Below are 19,849 nucleotides of genomic sequence, written 5' to 3'. Positions count from 1 at the left end.
CTGTGTCACCAAAAAGCAGAAGGAAACCTGTTCCCCAGAGTGTTCTCTGGCTCCAGGGCCCCAGCAAGAGCAACATTTTAACGGTTCCAATCACTCTAAATCATAGTTTCCCTACCCGTAAAGAGAAGGGATAGGACTGAACGCTATCTGTGGGCCTTACTGGCCACAGGCCTTTGAGTGGCTGACGGTGGATGATTCTAATGATGCACGACACTACGTGTCTAGGACATGACCTTGATGCTTGGGGGTCTGGCCAGATGAAACCAGAGATGCTCACTCCCTGGGCTCACACCACCTCTCTTTATTTTATTGAGTGCAAATACCTCTCCCTACAATGTTCCAGGACCCAGAGTGGCCCTGTGGTCACTGGGTGGCAGCCATCGGCACACAGGGCGGCGGCAGGGGGTGGTGGGTGTAGCTCCTTCCAGAACTACAGCTCCACAGACCAGCAGGAAATCTCTTTGCCTGGGGGGCTCTCTTGGTAATCCAGCTTGAGCTCTCTGGGATGGACAGACAGACAGATGGTCAGCATGTGTCAGGTGTGGTAGGAAGAAAGGGAGACAGCTGGGGATAGGAATGTGCAGGGTGGAGGGTCTCGGGGCCTCTGAGACTTCCCTCTAGCACAGGTCACCCAAGGGGACCCAGTGATGTGTGGTCCCTAGGGTCCAGGAATTCAGGGAGAGTTTCCCAGTGACCTCTGGGCTAATGTGTTTCCTGTGGGTCTGAGTTGACCATCCTTTGTGGGGTAACTGACAGCTGGGTCAGACTTGTCTGACCTGACACCTGACTGTCTGGTTCCTGGGGAGGGACAGAGGAGTGGGGGTCCCAGAGCCTAGCTCCCAGCCCCCACCCATGGCTGGGCTCAGTGGAGAGTTGTACTGAGTCACCTGGTGGCAGAGTAGTCACGTCCCTGGACCTTCAGTGTTCGCTTGCTGTCATCTGCCGTGTCCAGGGGCCCCCAGAGCACGTCCTGGTAAAACTGGCCTGAGATACAAAGGGTGGGTCAGAGAAGGAAAAAGACAGAGGGAGGCTGGGAAACACGCCCTCTCGAGGAGAGGGCACTTCCTGTTCACAGGCAGAGGCGGCTTCTGAGGGTTTCCCAAGCCTGGGCCACGTACCAAGGGTCCCACTGACATGGCTGGAGAAGCGGTCAGTGTTCTGCAGGAGAAGCCGGAGCCCCTTTCCAGGGCCGTCCCAGAACAGCAGGCCGATGGTCACTCTGTCTGGTCTGCTGAGCAACAGGAGCCCCTCCTTGTCCATGGTCACCTTGAGGCTGTGGGCAAAGCTGTGTCCTGAGCATCCTGGAGATGCCCACCGGGGACCTGGGGTGGCCACGGGTGGGGGCTGCCCTCCTGTCCTCAGGATCTCCTAGCTTGGCCTTCCAGGCGAGGGCCCTCGGTCTTGTGGGCTTCGGTTTCCTCAGTCACCTGGGAACCTGGGACCAATGCTAACTCACTGACACCTGTTATCCTGGCATTATGTATAACATAAAATAATGGTTCCTCTCCCTCTGGCTTTCTTAGATTGATTTCTCCCAAAGTAGTTTTATGTGACTTAGGGGTTCATGAATACATTTCCTCTGTCCCTTTTGATCTTATGGCCAGTGCCACTTTCTTCTGATGATTAGTGTTTAATTGTGTGTTTTAAGATCTAGAAGGGCAAGTCCCTCTGGAATGACTTCCTTTTTTACTTAGAATAATCTCTGGAGTTATTACTGTTTTTGTTTTCGCAGGAACGTTACATGTTGAATAAACCCGTGCTGTGACTCTGAGGTTATTTTCAATGGAATCTCCCTAAACTTACACTGTCTTGTTAACACAGTTCAATGTAAAAGCTATGGTCTATTTTTCTTTATGTGGATCTTCTGAGCTCATGAAAGTATGTGAATGTTCAAGCACCACGACTGATAGGAATCCTTTATTCCATCTTCTAGTGTGTTTGTCCAAGGCACAGAAATGCTATTGATCTTTCTGTATCTACCAGATAACAGGAGATTTTAAGACCTTTTATGAAACTGGGAGCTTTTAAAGGGGAGCCCCTCAGATTCCTGAGGTCTGTACTCACTTACCAAGTGGGAACCAGTTTCTCTGGAGGGGCTGACTGAGAGGGAGTGGACAAGGCTCTCTGTACTCAGCATGGGCAGGGAGTCCAGAGGACACTGCTTGAAGAGGGCCTGGGTCCTTGGACTCTCTCCCCCCAGCTCATGACTCCCAGAGCTGGACACAGCTCTGCTGGGCTCCACAGAGAGGTAGCCCCACAAGAAGAAGTTGCAATCCACCTCTGCTACCCTCTAGCTGCCTGGTATTGATGTCAGAGGGACTTGTCTCCTTGTCAGAGCTCCAAGGCTAAGAGTGACATTCCTAACCTCCCCTGGTGGACAGTGCCGTCCAGACTCTCATCATCATGGTTACCTTATCATGTAGACAGCACACCTTCCTGTGTGCCCAGTGGGCACTGCACCATCTATGGGCAAAGTGCTCTCTGACCACATGCTCTCATGAGACTGGAGCCTCAGCCCTCCGGCTGAGGGCTCAGACGATTAGCCCTAGTTAGGGATGAGGGGGTAGAACACCCTGCCTATGGTCACTCAGGGTTAGCAGCAGAGCAGCTCCAAACCATGCTGTCCCCTGGACCCAACAGTGACCCGGGTTAGGTGTGAGCACAGCCAGGTCCCCAGATCAACCCCTGTCACCCTCCAGAGCTGGAGGGGGACGTGAAGGACTCTCACATCGCTGCCCCTCCTGTGGGTGTGGCTCACTGCAGAGCACTCGTGCCCAGCCCATAAAAGTGGAAAGTGGCCACTGCCTAATGCTCACCCGGGCATCACCGAGTACAGCGTTTCCTTCCACTTGTATGCAGAGTTTCTTCGGTTTCGAGTCATAACCACGTGCTCAGGGGACGCATGGATCTGCACCTGGGGGTTCTCGAAGGTCACCTCAATCCACGAGAAGCGGGCCTTCGCTGTCTCAAAGTGGCCAGTCACCTCAACCCCTGAGAGGGCCAGGAGCAGAGAGGTCAAAGCTGTGGCTCCAGCTGGGCGTTGGCCTGAACAGGAGGTTCCCCCCGCCCCTCCCCGGCTACAACCCCCAGGGCTGCTCTTCACCCACTCACCTGCTGGTTCCCTTCCCCACCTCCCCTCATGCTGTAGGCCTGCTTCCCACCATCTTTCCACTCATCCCTTGGGTACCCCTGGCTTTGGAGGGGCCCCCCAGTCTTCAGTGACGGCCACCTTCAGATGACCAGATCAGCTCCACCTTCTGGGGACTTGAGGGCAGGTCTGGCCAGTGTACCTCCCTCCTCCACACCTTTTCCAGCTCCACTGGCCTCCCTCAGGGCTCTGTGCTTCTGCCTATCCCGTTCTCGGCCTCACGGACCCCCACTTCTCCGCCAAGGCCCCGTCACCCCCATACAACCCCATGCAGCCCTATGTCCTGGCCCTCGGACAGCTTGTCTCCTCTCCTGGGTTCATCTCCACTACATTTTGGGTGCTGACTACAGGCTGTGCCCAGGTGTCTCCTCACCCTGAAGTATGGCAGTATCTAGGGGCAAGCCCACCTCTGCTCACCTTGGGGTGTAGGTCATTCAGGCCCACATAAGTGGTGCCCAGCGAGAGGTCATGGGGCAGATGTATGAGCGCAAGTGTTGGAGCTCAGGCAGCGCCTGCCTGGGACGCCGCCTGCCTGGGAGTCTGTGGGTAGGTGTCCCAGTTTCTGAGGTAGGAAGCTGGGGGGTGCGCTGTGACCAGATTTCTCTGGGTGGATAACGGGGTATGTGCCTCTCACCTTGGTCAGGGTCCGAGAGCAGGTTCAGTAGCTCCTGAGGGCGCCGGAGGTCCACACAGAGCCGGTCCACGCTCTGCCCAGGCAGTGGCAGGATGACAGAAGGAGCCTGGACGGGAGCTGAGACAGCAGGTGTGTTCTGGGAGTAGGTAAAGTTGGCTAGGGGCGAGGATGGGGAGGGAGGCTGAGACGGGGTGGCACTTACCGAAGGGTAGGGCTGTCGGGGTTGTTCCTGAAATAAAAAAAAAGTCTCCGTTTAGGCAGTCTTTTCCTGGGGAGGGGCAGGGTTAAGGAATGGAAAAGCCAATGGATGTTCAGGGTTCCCTCTCCATCAAGAAACCTATGTTATGGGTTCATACAGCTCCCCGGACCCTCCCCTTCCAGGTCTCTCTGCCATAGTGCCAGACTCTACTGCAGCCTGGGGGCACCTTTGATTCTGAAATCCGTGTCGTGAGATGCTCCACCAGGACCTGAGGTAGGTGACGGTGCAGAAGCAGGCGCGAGTGCTAGAACAGAAAGGGAGAAGGCAGTCAGGATTCGAAGCAAACGGCAAGCCCTCCAGCCGTCACTCCTACCTGCCACCCACTAAGCTCCAACTCCACGAACCCTGCCACAAACACACACTCAGTCTAGAACTACCTTTGCAAAGAGATTTTTCCAACCAGAAGAGCATGCTGTCAGGGAAAAAACTGAGGAGATGGGGTCCAGCCTGGCCCTGCAGCTGTGTCTGAGTCTAGGTTTGGAGATCAGAAAACAGCTCAAGGGACTACTCTTGGCTTTGGGAATGGAGGAAACCTTCCTTTTCTAGAATGTTCCATCTCTAGTGAGCCAGCCTCCAGAGTGTAACAAATTCAATTCAGTAAAAATAAAGGACATGCTATTTAATGTCATGTGCTGTGCTGTGCTAGTCACTTAGTGGCATCCGACTCTTTGTGACCCTCTGGACTGTAGCCCGCCAGGCTCCTCTGTCCATGGGGATTCTCCAGGCAAGAATACTGGAGTGGGGTGCCATGCCTTCCTCAAGGGGATCTTCCCAACTCAGGGATTAAACCCAGGTCTCCCGCATTGCAGGTGGATTCTTTGCCATCTGGGCCACTAGGGAAACCCAAGATTACTGGAGTGAGTAGTCTATCCCTTCTCCAGGGGATCTTCCCAACCCAGGAATCAAACCGGGGTCTCCTGCATTGCAGGCAGATTTTTTTACCAGCTGAGCTACCTGGGAAGCCCAATTAATGTCATACCTTACAGCAAACCTCCCTGGTCTCTGCTTAGCCCTGGGCTTGGTGATTTATTTCATCCAACACTATGGGCAGGTTCATCTTGAGGAAACTTGGCCCTCAGAGGGTCAGAAAGTGGCTTACGTGACATCAGCTCTGGTAGCACCAATCTCGAGGTCATACGGTGGAATGGAGAAGCAGCAGCAGGAGGTCCAGGTGGTCCGAATAATGGAGTGCCGTTTAACAATTTCAAACCTCCACCTTTGGCAAAATTCACACAAGCAGTGTTTTCTCAAGCAGAGTCATGGGTCCCCACAGCCTAGGCGCTGGGACTAACCCCAGAAGAGGGACATGGAGGGGGCAGGTGGGTCCCCTCCCCTCCCCTATCACTCTGGGTTGGAACAAAGGGCCCTTCTCGAACTCCTCCCTGCTGGAATATTGGCCCTCCTTCCCCGCTCTGGTAGTGCCCCTCAAACTATCTTTTCCTCTCCAGCCTCTTCTTTTAGAAAAGACAAAGACAGGGTCTGCACTGCTGCCTCCTAGTCAGACACAACTGGATTTGAGTCCCAGCCCTGCTACTGGCTAGGCGAGTCTAGTAAGTCACTCCCCTTATCCACAGCCAGGGCAGAGCCCAGCCTGTAGCCAGGGTAAAGGTTCTGTCAGTATCCCCTTCCTCTACCCTCTCCTCTTTTGCTACCTGGTTTCCTGGATGTTCTGTCCCCCACAGAATGACCAAACCTCATGGGCCCTGGAAATCAGAGAAACTTGAGTTTGCTTCTTGAATGCATGTTTCTGGGACCCCCAGTGTCTCTGTGTCTCTAGGGCCAGAGTGACAGCCAATATCTGAATGAACAGGTAACTGAGTGCACCAGCGTGCTTGGGCAGACGACACCCCTCCTGAGGAGGGCTGGGTGGGAGAGGCGCTGGCTAGTCGCCATATGGTCACCGAACCATAGGCCCTGTGTCAACCAAGAGTCACCAGGGCCAGCCTTAGAGGGCATTAGGCTCTTACCTAAGTAGACTCTGCTGCCTCTGCTTTCTGAATAAGACAAAAAGAGGGAGAAAGAGAGACACACCATCAGGGTGGTTTGGATACATCTGAAGTATTTCTATTTAACTTTGTTTCCCAACCCCAGCGCTATACAGGGTACAGTGAACGTGCGGCGACGGGGGGTGGGGGGCGGGAGGGGGTCAGGAGGCCCAGCCTCAGTTTCCTCATCAATGAAACAGGGATGAGTTTTCTGGGAGTCTTGGTTGGGACGTTGGGGAGGGGCTGGGGAGAATGCTGGGTCAGAACTCTGCTGCCACACCCACCATCCTCCACAGGCTTCTCAGCAACCTGAGACTGTTCTTGACCTTCAGGTTTGGTGATCACCATGGACGTGAGGGGGGTGACAAAGCTGTAGCTGAGTGACAAGCTCAGTGCGCGGGCCTCAAGAGCCTGCTTCTCAGCATCTAACGCAGAGACCCTGCAGGTAGAGGAGGCCAGTGGCTCAGCAAGCCCCCAGCTGCCCAGAGTCTCCCTCCCTCCCAGACCCTTCTGGGGTTACCACCACCTCAAGTCTCCCTGCCCAGGAGATGCCTGTGCCAGCTGTGCCAGCCCTGCCAGTGAAGAGCCTGGGGAGGTGCTGAGGCCGTGGATGGCCACCCCAGTGGGCCCTGGAGGATGCCTTCACCCACATTTGCTCGAGCAGTTGCTGGATGGTCAGGTATGCCCAGAGTCTCTCCATGAAGCTGTGGAAGATGTACTTGGGGCTCCGGAACATCTCCTCCTGCTCGGCCACATGGGACATCATCATATAGGTGATGTTCTCCCTGTGCTGTAAAGAGGGGCCCAGGGAGGGCAGGAGCAGTGAGGGCGTGATGCCAGCACCTGGCCTGGTGCTGCCCAGCCCGCCACAAGAAACCTGGTTGGGGTGGCGTTGGTTGCAAGTAGAGCAGAGGGTACGGAGGATGCTTAGGGGTGTGAGAGGCTCAGTCCTGGAGCCTCCAAGGATGATAAGGAGGTGGAGAAAACATGGAGAAGACTATTCCAGGTGCAAAACAATGGGCGCAGAACCAGGAGCTGCCTGAATTTTTTGCCCTCTCCACACATACAGCTATTTTTTTCTGTTTTTGGCTGTGCCACGTGGCATGTGAGATCTTAGTTCCTCGACCAGGGATTGAATCCAGGCCCTTGGTAGTGACAGCATGGAGTCCTAACCACTAGACTGCCAGGGAAGTCCCTTGGATGAATTTTAAATAGACTAACACTCTTGCCCCAAGCAACAAGACCTGTGAAACCTTAGGTCTGGTGTTCGAGCTATTTTTCACAACACGTTAACTACATAACTACTAAAAGAAAGACATGTTTGTTTGTGAACTACACTAAGTCACCTTGGGTTCTGCACTTTAAGAACTCCTGGACTCCAGGACAATATGAGCAGCTGACACACAGGGAGTGTTTACATAGGGCAAAACCTTAATCTCCAACGCAGCCTTATGAGGTGGGTGAGGTTGACTTATTTTCATGGCTACAAAGCAGGAAACTGAGGCACAGCGAGGTTTAGTGCCATGCTCCAGGTCTCAACTCTGCGAGGTGCCAGAGCTGGGTGTGAAGCTGGGCAGGCTCGCCATAGGATGCGCTCTGCCTATCCCGACACTTGGCTACTTCTGAGACAAGGCCCTGGGCACCCCCATGCCCACTTGCCTTGCCCACCTGCTCTTCTCCCCACACATGCTGACTGCCTGCCACAAAATCATGAAATATTCCTCTGTCCTTCCAACATCTGACCTCTTCCACCTCCCACTTACCCCTCAGTCTCAGCTGAGCCTCCCTCAGAAGCCCTCCCTGATCCCCAGGCCAAGCTGGGGCTTCCAGCGCTGCTTCCCTGACTCCCCAAGTTTACCCAGCCCGCAGCTCCTTGCTCGTGTGACAATGTACCCGTGCTATCTCTCTCATGAGGGCAGTGCCCCCAGGGCCTGGAGAGGTGCTGTGATTCTCTTTGTGGACTGAGAGGCAGGGAAGGCTGTGCAGGGACAGGACACCACCTGGTGGGCTGGGCTCTTGACCTGGCAGTAGCGGGACCTGCGGCAAAGTGGCTGCTCTGCCTGGAGGTCAGACTGCTAATCTGTGAAATGGGAGCAGCCCTCCCTGCCTGACTGCTTGGGTGAGGACAGGAGGGGATGTCAAGCAGCTGGTGCCCTCAGGAGCAACAGCAGCAGCTGTACTGGTTGACCGTTACGTGCCTACCACGTGCCAGCGCTGCGCAGGCGCCCTCAGAAAATTACATCATCTTGATAATCTCCACGGGGAGCCAACACGGTGGGGCTGCGTCACCCACAGATGGCAGAGGGCACTCTGTAACTTGCTCAAGGTCAATGGGCTGGAGCCTGGCAGGGCTGGGGTTTGAGGCCAGCCCCTCTGACTGCCCGCCCCAGCTGCCCTTCCCCTCCAGAATGGCCAGCCACACTTACCAGCTGCCCCCGGATTTGGGCTAAGAGCACGTCAGGGCTCTGCTCCCGGAGCTTCCCAGCCACTACCAACTCGGAGCCCTTGAAGAACACCCGGAAGGTGTCCTGCGTGACCGACTCCACAGCATTGCTCGGGTACTCAAAGGCCACTGACGTCATCAGTGGGTTGGCCACCTCCTGGTAGAAGTCCTGCAGGGCAGGGAGGGTTTCATGAGGGCCGGGCTGGGGTCTGCCCACCTGGCTGTACCATCCCTTGCTCAGACAGCCCAGTCAGAGTGTGTGGGCACCTGCAGCTGCAGGGCGGAGTCTGAGTCCTCATAGATGCGCCGGGCCAGGCCGCCGTTCTCTAGTGCCATCTTCTCCAGGAAGGCGTAGCTGACATCGAAGCCAAAGCCCAGGCAGAAGAGACTATGCTGGCCATTTATAGCTTTCCGCACGTTCTTCTGGATATTCGAAGGGTTGGTCTCCCCTGGACCCAGTGGTTTCGGAAAGGGGTGAGAAAACGGTGATTGGCTCAATGGATATTTCTGGAATCTCAGAGCCAAAGAGGCCTGAAAGACCCTTCTCCCTGCCCCAGGTTCCACAGCACGCCAGGCTGAAACCCAGCTTCTCCTTCTGGGCAGTGCACCAGGGGGGTGCTGGCAGTGCCTCACCTACAGTGGGGTCACCATCAGTGAGGAGGATGATGAGGGTGATGCTCCCTTCAGGCAGCAGCTCCTCCTGGTTGGCTTTCTCCAGCAGCTGCACGGCCATCAGCATCGCATCATTTATATTGGTCCCTGTGGGGCACACACCCTCAGCGGGGCTCCCAGCAGGGTGCCCCAGAAGTGTCCACCACGCAGGGCGCCCCAGAAGTGTCCACCACGCAGGGCTGCACAAGCACTCACCTCCCTGGGCCTGGATGCCAGTGGCGTAGCTCTTGGCCTCATTCACGTTCTCAGTCGAGGCTGGCACTAGCAAAGGTTTCCACGTGGTTGCTTCCGAACTGAAGCTGATGAGGTCGAACTGGTCATGGGGACTGAGGTCATCCAGGATCTTGATGAGGGCTTCCCGGGTCTGGGTCAGGGCAAGGGGACACAAGGTGGGTGTCTCAGTGGGGCCTCCCTGGTGGCTCCTGTGCCCTTAGACTGCACCTTAAGGCTCACAGCTGGAATGAGGACGTGGGGAATGTTCTAGCGGCAAGACCAACCTCAATCCATGGGAGCCCCCTACCTAGGAAGAGGGAGGGCACGTCTGGTTGGCCTGCTGGACCAGAGCTGATGGTGTTAGACGTCTGCGAGTTTTCAGAACTCCTGCCTGGCCCACGGGACCTACCTGCTTTATTTTCCTGCCCATCATGGAGCCGCTCTTGTCGATGACAAAGATCACATTCTTGGGTATTGTGGACAGGCTATCAGGGGCAAAGTAGTGCACAAAGTAGCCATTCTCAATCTGTGACCAGAGTGAGACACAGCCAGGTGTAAGAGCTGCAGCTCTGCCCCCAACCAGCCTCCTCACCCCCAACCCTGAGGTTCTGCTGCACTCTTTATTCCAGCTCCTTCCGGCCCTATTCCACCATGAGCCTCCCCAGATTCTCGCCATATTGCTTGGCTTGATCCAGTGCCTCCCTTACAAAGGCTTCCCTGCTTAGACCTGGCTCGCCAGAACTCTACCCTTACTTTACCTATTTAATTATTTGAAGCAGCTTATACTAAAAGGTTCAGACATAGTATACCTGAGATCCATCAAAGAAGTGAAGACTCCAAAAACAAGGCCCATCAAAAAGGTAAAAGGGAAGCACAATGTGGCCAGAAACTTATGTGAAAGAAGCTACTGCGATTGAGCATAAAAGTGAACTGTGAGCCTCCTGGCAGCCAGGGCAACAAGGGAAACCCCACCCAATATCTCTTCAGCAGAGATGAACTTTTCTCCCCCTCTGGAAGGGAACAGTTTCAGCGACAACACAACCAAACTGCCTGTGTTCTCTCTGTGCAATACCTGGGGCACACTGATAACCAGGGTGGTTATTCTGTCTTTTCTTCAACAACACCCAGGCTCAGGTCCTTGAGGGTGAATGGACTTTTTGGTGGCTCAGCTCTTGCCTGGAGCCCACAAACCTGAATGGAACCCCCGGAAAGGGGCCGGTCCACATCGTAGCGGACAATGAAGCTGCCATCTAGGACCGTGTCCTGCTTCTCCGGATACTTTTGTTGCTGTGACAGTGTTGGCTTGAATCGGACGTGAGCCTGGAAAAATGACCTGGCTGAAGTTGGAAGGAGCAGCAAGGTGGTATTAACAACACCCCTCATCCCTATCTGAAGAGAGAATTCCAGGAGGCAGTCTTGGGTCAAGTTTCAGGAGACTTTGTCTCAGGCTGAGCTGTCGGCCAGATGACCTCCATATAGGGGAGCGGGTGTGAGTGAATCTCCTGCTCCCGTCTTTGTGCAAGCAGAGGCTAGGCCCAGGATGTGTGCGGTCCAACCAGCCCCTCCTCCCTACCTGGTCTGGGGACCCTCACATAAGTCTTCTCTCCTGAGCTCAGGGTTCAAACCAGGACCCACCATCCATCCCTGGGCCTTGCCCTCCCTGTCTGCCAAATGACAGCACGGACATAGGAACCTCACAAGTCCCTCAAGCTCAGAGATTCTGATCAGTGGTTCCGCTCTCTGGAAGTCTAGCCTCAAGACAGGCCCCTGGGAACCCTCACCCGCAGACCCTAGCAGGCCCACCTTGGTCTTGTTCTGTGAGGTGGTGAGGGCCTCTGCCAGTTTATTGGTCATGAAGGTGCTCTCTGTCTCCAGAAAGCTGATGCCCTGAGGCTCGAAGATGTGAATGTCCATCTAGAAGCAAGAAGTGGGTTACTGGGTCTGCTGGGAGCCAGGGCTGGCCCTCACGGGGTAGAGGGGGAAGCTGGGTCCGCCCTCGGCAGAGTGAGGTCATCAAGGAAGCCTTCTAGGAGAAAGTGGTGCCATGTACCTGCAGGTGTTTGACCAGCTGCTGGGGCCGGACTTTCAGCAGCAGCTCGTACGCTCCCAGATGACGGGCCAGCAGCTCTTCATACACCAGCTCGAAGGTGACCTTGGCAGCAGGAGCCACACTAACGGACACCTGGAACTGCTCTGTCTTTCTCCCGGTGGCCCTGGGGGAAGAGGGCATCGGATGTGCCCCTCAGACTTGGGGTTGGGGTGGGTATGGCCCTTGGAGGGGGAGCAACGCTCAACAGCTGAAGGCGGGGGCAGCCTTGACCCCACCCCCAGAGGGATCTTCCCCCCCTTGGACTCACCTGACAAGGCCAGCACTCTCGCCCCTGGCCACAGCTGCACTGTACTGCTGCTGCGCTGCAGCCTTCTCCTTGATGTTACCTGGGTAGGTCACACCATCGATGACCCTGGGGCAGGAGGGAGTGAGTTGTGAGAGCCTGGCGGGTGAGGCCCACTGCAATCCCACCTTCTCTGGGACTTTCCATGCCCAGAGTGACTCCTATCTTTACCTGAGCCCACGCGTCTCTTACACACCTACTGCGGACACAGCTCTGTTTGGGGCCCCAGGGTGCTCGGAGCTCAGCAGACCTCCATCTACCCTGAGCTATGCGCTGTGTTGGCTGACATGCCTTTTCCTGAACTACTGGGATGAAGGAGGAGGCAGGGCTGAGCAAGCACCTGGCCTCTCTCCTCCCTTCCTGTATGGCTCCACGTTCCAGTTGCCCCTTCCACCCTACAGACTATCTCCAGAGGAACCAATCAGCCACCAGCGAGAGCTCTGAGCCTCATTTCACTCAGCCTTGTGTCCAGCTGGGTGGGGCAGGCTGAGGAGGGAGATGCTGGCTCCCAGGCCAGTGGAGACACAGGGCTGAAGGCTCTGACCCCTCTCTCCACGGCTGCCCCTTTTCACCAACAAAGGACAGGCCACACTGAAGAGAGGCTGGCTCCTGGGAAAGGTTTTGGATGACTAGGGGATGGGGCTCCTTGATGGGTAGAAACAATCCTAGTGGCCATTTGAGGGATAGAGAGAGAAGCGGCAGGCAAACATAAGTCTGCTCCATCCAGGGGGTGGTGTGAAAGTGTAAGAGTCTCCAGGTGGGAGGGGACAGCCAGGATGTCGGGACCAGTGTCCCTCCTCTGCACCTTCCTGGTCACAATTTAACCCTGGGCTACAGTGGGGCTGGTGCTGGGCTGCAGGGCTCCTCCTTCCAGATGCCCAAATGGGGCTCCTAGCCAGGTTGGGGAGCAAGGCACCCTGCCCTGCCCCCTGCTTCCCTATCTCATGCAGCCACAGGAGCTGGGCCCAGAAAGGGGTGCATGTCCTGGGCCTTCAGAAGATGAAATGGGCCTGGAACCTTGCAGCTTGCCAGCCACAGCACCCACGTGGGAAGTGGGGTGCAGCCTGTGAAGCTTACACTGCAAGTTGGGCCGCATAGGCCTGCTCCTGGTTAGGAAAAGAAGGGCTGATGGAGGGGGCTGGGCAGAGAGCTAAGGAACCAACCATAAGGACCCTGCCCCCATCGCAGGTGTTCAGAGGTCCCAGGGTGCAATGGGGACTCTTCCTGAGACGCTAGCTCTCTGCCCCACCCATCACCCTCCCTGAGTTTCTAGGATCAGCCCCTCTCTGGCCTGTTCTTAATCACTGCCTCTCCTGCAGGGCCAGAGACAGAGAGTTCTCTGGCATTTAGCAAACATTGCAAAACTCAGTTGGGAAGGGTGGGGGAGGAAAGTAGAGGACAAAGTGACGATCATCACCAGCTTACAGAGTCACCAGCTTACGGAAACCCCAGGGGCCTCTCAACACAGCTTCTGGCTCAGAGAAGAACCATCCTTTGCAGTATCCCACTATGGGGCAGCTGGACCAGCCTGGGTCAGAACTTCTGTGACAAGGAAGTGATCGCCCTCCCTGAGGCATTGCTTCATTGTAGGGGCTTAAGAAGTTAAGAAGTTTTCTGTGTTCTGGGTTGGAATCTGCCTTTTGGTGATTCCCTTCTGTCTGGGCTTGGCCTCAGGATGCCCTAAGTCTATACTTCTCAAAGGCAAAGACATAAAGAGGCTGTGGTTCTCCATCTGGCACCTGGGAAGAATTCAGGGAAAACAGATGGATGAATAGATGGAGAGACAGAAGGCGGGAGGGACCAACGGAGGGAGGGATGAAGGGAGAGAGGGATAGATGGAGGGAAAGAGGTAGGAATGGGTAGAGGGGTGGAATGAGGAAGGTAGAATGGGAAGGAGGAAGGGATAAAAGGATGGAGGCAAGGAAGGGTCTCTGAGAATGCATGAAGTTCCTGGAAGCCTCTGGCCTCTGTATTGCCTACAGGTGGAACACACACACCTCAGGCTTATATCCTGGCACATCTCATATCAGGAAGAGAACACAGGGGCCATGGTGTCAGACTGCTGGGTTGGGGAGGGGAGACCAGGAAGAGTGCAGGAGGGCACCTACATGGAGAAGTTGGTGATGAACGCTTTCTTGGGCAGCTCCATCTGGAAGGTGGCCTCCCGCACGGCATCAGCCTTGTTGACCACCCGGCTGGTGATGACTGTGTGGGCGAATCGGGAGGAGACCTTAGAGTCCACAGTGAGGCTGTAGATGTCAATGTTATTCTGGACCTGTGAAGGAGGAAAGGGTGGGACTGTTTAATGCTCTTCAAGAGTGGGTCTTGACCTTGGTCCCACACCAAGCCCTGGCCCACAACCCCAACCGAGCCTCAGACCAAGAAGAATCACATGCAGCATTGTGAACTTTGATCTCAAATCAGAGGCCGCTGTGTGTTTCATTCCCCACCCAATAGTGCAGAGACCCTACTGGGCAGGGACCGGTCTGTCTTGTCTAGTGGGGGCCACAGTGCTCCTTGGAGAAAAAGCAGGCAAGGGGTGGGGGGTGGAGCCTGAGCCCCACTGTGTCTGGGAGGGACTTATCCTTGAGGCAGAGTTGAGTGGCAGCAGCTTCCATGCCATCTTAGCCCTGCCCAGTAGAAGGGCAGTGCCCAAGTCCGGTGACTGGGAAAACAGTGCCCACCAGCCTCCTCCCAGGGGCCTGCGGGAGCTGGGAGACTTGGAGGTAGGGAAGGTCCATCTCTAAGGCTGAGCATCTTCTGCTCTGTCCTTCTCTCCACAGCCATGGGGCTGCCCTTGTTTCTCCATCCATCCCATGGGGCACTCCCCCAAGCATGTGTATTTTGCCCCAGGTGTGCGGTCTCCAAGGGTATGTGTACACAGGCAGAGCCTACACGGCTTTTGCCTGCTTGCACATGGCATACTTGTGTTCAGCACAGAGGTGCACAGCAGGCTGAGTGCCTTGTTTACATGTGAGTGAGTGTCTGCCTGGTGCCAGACCCTGTACTCAGCACTTCGTAATACTAAAGGTTTCCTCTTCACCACAAACCTCTGAATAGTTCTATTACTGTAACCTTGTTCTGCTACTGTTCTACAGAGGAGGAAAAAGAGACACAGAAAGCATCAATAACTTCCGCGAGGTCAGGCTGACAGGAGGGGTAAGCTGGGCTCCTGAGGCGCATTCTTACCCACCCTTCTAGGGCAACTTACTAGGCTGTAGTTCCTCCCTGGGAACTGGGAAATAACAGGATCACCCATCCCAGGAAATGGGGGATTCTCCATAGACCCCTTAGGGCAGCACCCCTTCTCTGCACACACACTGACCCATGCTCACACAGACCAAGACTCTCCTCGCCTTCACTCATTTGCCCCATTCACTAGGGTGCACACACACAGGCCCCCACAGGTGTTACCTTTTGGGCCTTGCTGGTCTGGAGGACAGCCAGCGAGAGCAGGACCAGCACGATGCTGTGGATGCGGCCCGGGGCTGGGGTCTTCATTCTGGCTCTGGCCGGTCGCTTCTGAACGTGAGACGGCGAAGTGCGGAATTAGTAACTTGCTCGTCGCCCCGCCCCTGCGGGGGCAGGTTCTGGGAAACTGGGATCTGCAAAGCCAAACACCACAGGGGCCTCAAGATAAGCAGGCAAGCTGCAAATGTCCTGTGGACCTTGGCTGGGGATGGGAACCCAGGAGCAGGCTTGGGTGGGAGTTGAGTACGGGCGCCCCTTCTGAAAGGTCCAGAATCTAAGCAAGGCACCACCACCCCTCATACCAGTAATCCCACCAAAAAGCTCCCCAGGGCTGGGGGGCACAGCAGTGAACTGGCCGGCTCTCCGTTAGCCCAGCCTTAGAGGAGAGGCATGGCTGGGAAGAGGAGGGCCAAAGTATGGTTTCTGGGAAGCAGGGGGCCTGGAAATCAGGTCAGTGTGACTGGTCACTGGGACCCAAGGGCACGAAGCAGCCCTCGGGGCACCTGAGTGGAGCAAGATCTGCTGGGGCTAAGGCGGGGTGGATACGCCTTACTTAGGGGAGGAGTGGGGCTAGGCCAAGGGGCCCCCCTTCTCTCTGCTGGGGGGGTGCCCAGGATGCTGTTCAGGCCCCATTATTCTAGCCAGGTATCTTGGTGCAGTTCCAGCAAGGCCTCCAAAACAAGATCTGCACTTGGCAATACAAACCGAGTCACCAAGATGCCCCGCGTTGTGGCCCAGAGATCAGGCTGTGGGGAGTTTCCTGAGAGGGAAGCATGGAGTTCCTGAGGGGGCGATTCAGGGTGGTGGCGTGTGTGCTCAAGTGGCCTATGTGGAGGTCAGTTGTGCCAAGGGAGCCCGTGAATCACTCCTAGTGAGGAAGGGCAGAACACCGATCTGTCAGCAAGCCACCGCCAAGGCAGTGCTGTTGTCATGGGCCCAGGCCACAGGAGGACGGCTGGAGGGCCTGCGGTAGGATTAAGGAGGGCTTTTTTCAATTTTTCTGTAATAAAGTTGAAAGACTGTTTTCGTAACAGCAATAAAGCAAATAAATATTAGGGGGTGGGGACACAGCTGGTGCTTGTCTCCCTGTGGATCTGGGAGAGCTCAGTTCCTGAGTCTCGGGCCACGTATGGGCTAAAGATGCTTCAGAAAAGTGGCCAGGTGCCAGACCCTGGGTCGGAGAAGGAGGGCTCAGTGACATTCTCCTGGGGATAGGGGTTGAGGGAGGGTGCCATCTTCAGGTCCCACTTGGGAGAGTCACAGGGCAGGAAGGGGTCTCCTCCATTAGCCCTGCCTCTGTCAATGCCAGCAGCACCTGCCCCGAGGGAAGGGAGCTGGGTCTGTGGCTACAAGTAAACACTCCCTTTCTTTACATGACTTCAGCTGAACCTCTGTGCACATCTGCACCACCCGCCCCTTGGCTCTGGATGTGATCGGAATGACACGGGAGAACATAGCCTTTCAGCAATCTTTGAGAAGGGCCTCCCCAAGGGGCCCAGTGGGCAGGCCCAGGCCTGGCCCCCACAGAAGGTCTGCTCCCTCGGGCCCAGTCTGAAAAAGCTATATAAGGAGGCAGGGCTGGCTGGGAACATGCGAAAGGCTTTGTGCAGCCCGCTCCACCTGCTTAGGGGATGGGCGAGACTTCCTTGCAGACATCGGCCCCAAGCCAGGCACTGTAAGCCCAGGCCCTGCCCGACTAGCCTGGACTGTCTGGGGTCTTGCTGTCACAGCTGGACAGGCCTCTCTAGTGCCCTGAATCCGACAGCTCCAGGTGCTCAGGGACATTTGAGGCCTGAAGCGGGAAGAATCACACAAGACCTGAGACCCTGGTGTTCCGTGACTCAGGCAGAGCCATGGGAGTGGCGAGGGGGAGGCTTACTCAGCTGGGGTGAGGGGACAGTGGCTCAGGGAGTGGTCGGCCACTGGCCGGAGAGGAGCCTCCACCTGGTTGTGTCTTTGAGGGGATGCGAGGTGGCAGTGGGCAATGTGACCAAGGGGGAGGGAGATTCGAGAACCCTGAGTTCCACCGAACCTTTGGGTCCCTGGAGGCATCGCAATGGCTTCTGTGAAGGGTGGGGACAGGGTGAGCCCCAGGCCCCTACCTGCTTCACTCTGAGCACTGTGACCATGGCCTGCTCTACACAATAGGGCCCCTTGTCACATACTAGGAGAAACTGCAACTCAGAAAAGGAGAGACGGTTTGAAGTCACACAGGTCAGCACCAGGTCTTCACACCCAAGGCTCTCTGTGGCATGTGGCGGTGGGCATAACAGCACCTGCATTATCCTCTGGGACTTTCCCAGAAGTCGAGACGGGTGGAAAATGTGCCCCACACCTGCCCTGCCCTCCCCTCCCCTCCCTGGCATTTAGTGGCCATGGCCAGTGACCAACCAACACCCTTCAAATGCTGGGGCCACTTGGGCATTCTCTTTATTGGTGTTTCCCAGGTGTGAGTACAGAGTCCCTGGGCTGAGGGGCCAGGGCTGTGGGGCAGGGGTGGCATTTCCCAAGGCGGCAGGTGAGAAGGTGTGTTCTGGCATAAAAAAAGAGTTCTTGGGAAAAAAAAAAAACAAACATTTCTTGGGAAAAGTTCCTGTGTCCCAGTGGTGCCTGTGGTGAGGGATGGGGTGGCATGCACTTCTCAGCCAAAGACACTCTTGGCGGGTCCAGCTTTGGGCTTCTCAAACACGGTCTCAGCGCCAGTCCGGGCGCGGCTGAACACCGACGGGGCGGTAGAACCAGCTTGCTCTGCGGGAAGGATGGGGAGGAGGTGGGTCAGGGGCAGGCCTGGCTTCCTAGAGAGGAGAGGCCCCCACTGTGGTAAGCACCACCTCGAGCCCACAAGCTCTGAACTCTTAGAACAAGGACTCGAGGGACCCTCCCGCCCCCAACCCATCCTCCTTCCCACAGACACATATCTGCATCCAGGCCCCCATCGTCCTGAGAACACTCACCACACTCCCGCATGACCTGGTAGGTCTTGGACTTGATTTCCTGGTTCTTGGTCAGGTTCCCTCGGGCCCCCTTCAGGTCCTCCTCCTTCACGGGGGGCCGCTTCTTCTTGATGGGGGCTTCCTGAGCGCCAGCCTCGGGGAGCCCAAGCCTCATCTTACAACCTGAGGCCTTGAGGCTGAGGGCCCTTTCCCGCCACCACGCCTTGGCCCAGACCCCTCTTCCCTGCTCACTTAACTCCAGTCAATTCAAGGCATCACTTCTCTTCCAAGAAGCCTTCCTGACTGCATGTCACACACCCCCTACCCCAAGTCTCCATCCTTTCCCCAAAGACCAGGAGCTCTGGGGCCGTGGCTGTCACAGTCTCATACCATCTGTCTGCCTGACCTCCCTGAGCCCTGGCGTTCCAGGGGAGGCAGAGCCTCCTGTGTTTATGCCCTGAGCTCAGCTCAAGACACAGCTGCCAGAGTTGACAGTGTCTATCTCCCCCACCCCACCCCCGCCCTTGGCACCAGCAGGCCCTGAGCTGGGCCCTCCTACCTGGGACATGGTGGGTGCTGTGGGGAGCTGCTCCCTGGCAGGCAGTGGCTGTGGAAGAGATTTAAGCAGCGCCCAGCCCTCTGGGGCTTATATAGTCCGCTTGCCTGTCCCGGGAAGTCACTCCCCCTCCTCTGACAGCTCCCCGATGATTCAGATCCACGCAGCCGCTGGCTTCAGAGTTTATTCTTGGAGATGATAGGGGCTTCTGAGCACTTCTGCCTGGGGGGTTGCAGTCCTGGCGACAGTAGACAGCTGGGGAGACCCCGTACCCTCGGGGACAGCTGCTCTCTTGTGGGAGGGAGGCACTGGGCCTGGCAGCAACTTGTGTTTACGAATGCAGGTCGTGTAACATACATGTGGCTGTCCGAGCTGTCTATCTGCGATAGTCCATCCCAGCGTGGGGGTGTCCCCGAGGAAAGGGAGGGCCCTGGGCCAGGGTGGACAACTCTGAGCTTGTTTTTCTCTCTACCCTCTCCCTGGATTCCACAGGAAAGAGACTTTCCAGCTCCACATGGCAGCAGGGAGGAGGCTTCCTGCATCTGCCGCTGGGGAGCATGTGTTCACGGCCAGCTTGCTGAGCCATCACACTCAGAGCATGGGGCCTGCACCTGGCTCCCAGGTGGAGAAATTGCAGCCAAGGGAAGCCTGGGAGCTGCCCCATCAACAGTTTTGCTGATGCCCCCATTCTCTGTCCAGCTCCCAGTGCAAGTTTATTAGGAGAGGGATAAAGGAAGGGGAAAAGTGCCCAGGAAGGGCTGGGAAGAAACCATGAGGCGAGCTGGAGGAAACAGCACAGAGCCTCTGACTGAGATGAGGTCACTGAAGGGCAACTGGCCCAAGGATATTTAGGTTATGAGAGGGTGGGCAACAGTGAAGCCCACTCCAGTCATAGACAGACGGACAGGGACCCTGAAGGTCACTTAACTCTCCTCTGCTAGTTTCAAACACCCAATTCTTGAAGGGGAGACCCCCAGGGCACATGGCAGGGCTCTGGGCCTGGGGTGAGGGCAGGAGTGAATGTGATGTGGATGGGCGCTCAGGGTCTGTCCTGTTGGGTCGAACATACCCAGGCTCCTTGTCAGTTTGTGATAGAGCACGTTTTTATCCTTGAAGGCTCCAAGCAGACGGAACCAACCAGG

General features: G+C 56.3%; 2 protein-coding genes across 4 annotated transcripts; both read right to left on the bottom strand.

Moving 5' to 3' along the window:
• Window positions 1–286: 286 nt before the first annotated feature.
• Window positions 287–17,531, bottom strand: ITIH4 (inter-alpha-trypsin inhibitor heavy chain 4). 3 transcript variants are annotated; one of them, XM_061396698.1, is made up of 24 exons: window positions 15,924–17,531; window positions 15,162–15,352; window positions 13,856–14,022; window positions 11,712–11,816; window positions 11,405–11,567; window positions 11,158–11,268; window positions 10,546–10,674; window positions 9,764–9,880; window positions 9,337–9,505; window positions 9,103–9,228; window positions 8,737–8,918; window positions 8,453–8,638; window positions 6,677–6,816; window positions 6,311–6,465; window positions 6,009–6,035; window positions 5,694–5,744; window positions 5,141–5,257; window positions 4,208–4,285; window positions 3,985–4,011; window positions 3,783–3,899; window positions 2,817–2,991; window positions 1,119–1,273; window positions 888–984; window positions 287–500 (listed from the first exon to the last, which is right to left on the bottom strand). In XM_061396698.1, exons 2-24 carry the CDS (start codon window positions 15,246–15,248, stop codon window positions 431–433), a joined length of 2,751 nt encoding a protein of 916 aa, XP_061252682.1. In that variant the 5' UTR covers window positions 15,249–15,352; window positions 15,924–17,531; the 3' UTR covers window positions 287–430. The 3 variants fall into 3 exon arrangements, with proteins under 3 accessions (XP_061252682.1, XP_061252683.1, XP_061252684.1); XM_061396699.1 differs by having other exon boundaries at window positions 15,162–15,269; XM_061396700.1 differs by lacking the exon at window positions 5,694–5,744.
• Window positions 17,532–17,623: 92 nt separating this feature from the next.
• On the bottom strand, window positions 17,624–19,016 carry MUSTN1 (musculoskeletal, embryonic nuclear protein 1). The gene is made up of 3 exons (XM_061396705.1): window positions 18,711–19,016; window positions 18,173–18,305; window positions 17,624–17,966 (listed from the first exon to the last, which is right to left on the bottom strand). The coding sequence occupies exons 1-3, from the start codon at window positions 18,717–18,719 to the stop codon at window positions 17,860–17,862; spliced, it is 249 nt and encodes an 82-aa protein (XP_061252689.1). The 5' UTR covers window positions 18,720–19,016; the 3' UTR covers window positions 17,624–17,859.
• Between the last annotated feature and the right edge of the window lie 833 nt (window positions 19,017–19,849).

This window comes from Bos javanicus, chromosome 22 (genome assembly GCF_032452875.1).
Source record: "Bos javanicus breed banteng chromosome 22, ARS-OSU_banteng_1.0, whole genome shotgun sequence".
In the NCBI taxonomy this organism is placed as follows: Eukaryota; Metazoa; Chordata; class Mammalia; order Artiodactyla; family Bovidae; genus Bos; species Bos javanicus.
Note: the sequence above shows the minus strand (reverse complement) of the source record. Positions and strands in the feature narration are given on the sequence as shown.

Coding starts and splice junctions, on each gene's coding strand:
- MUSTN1 (XM_061396705.1), bottom strand. Junction 17,967..18,172: donor CCAGGTCATGCGGGAGTGTG/GTGAGTGTTCTC, acceptor TCCTTCCCGCAG/AGCAAGCTGGTTCTACCGCC.
- ITIH4 (XM_061396698.1), bottom strand. CDS start 15,248: ATGAAGACCCCAGCCCCGGGCCGCATCCACAGCATCGTGCTGGTCCTG. Junction 5,745..6,008: donor AGGCAGCAGAGTCTACTTAG/GTAAGAGCCTAA, acceptor TCTGATTTCCAG/GGCCCATGAGGTTTGGTCAT. Junction 501..887: donor CGTGACTACTCTGCCACCAG/GTGACTCAGTAC, acceptor TGTCCATCCCAG/AGAGCTCAAGCTGGATTACC.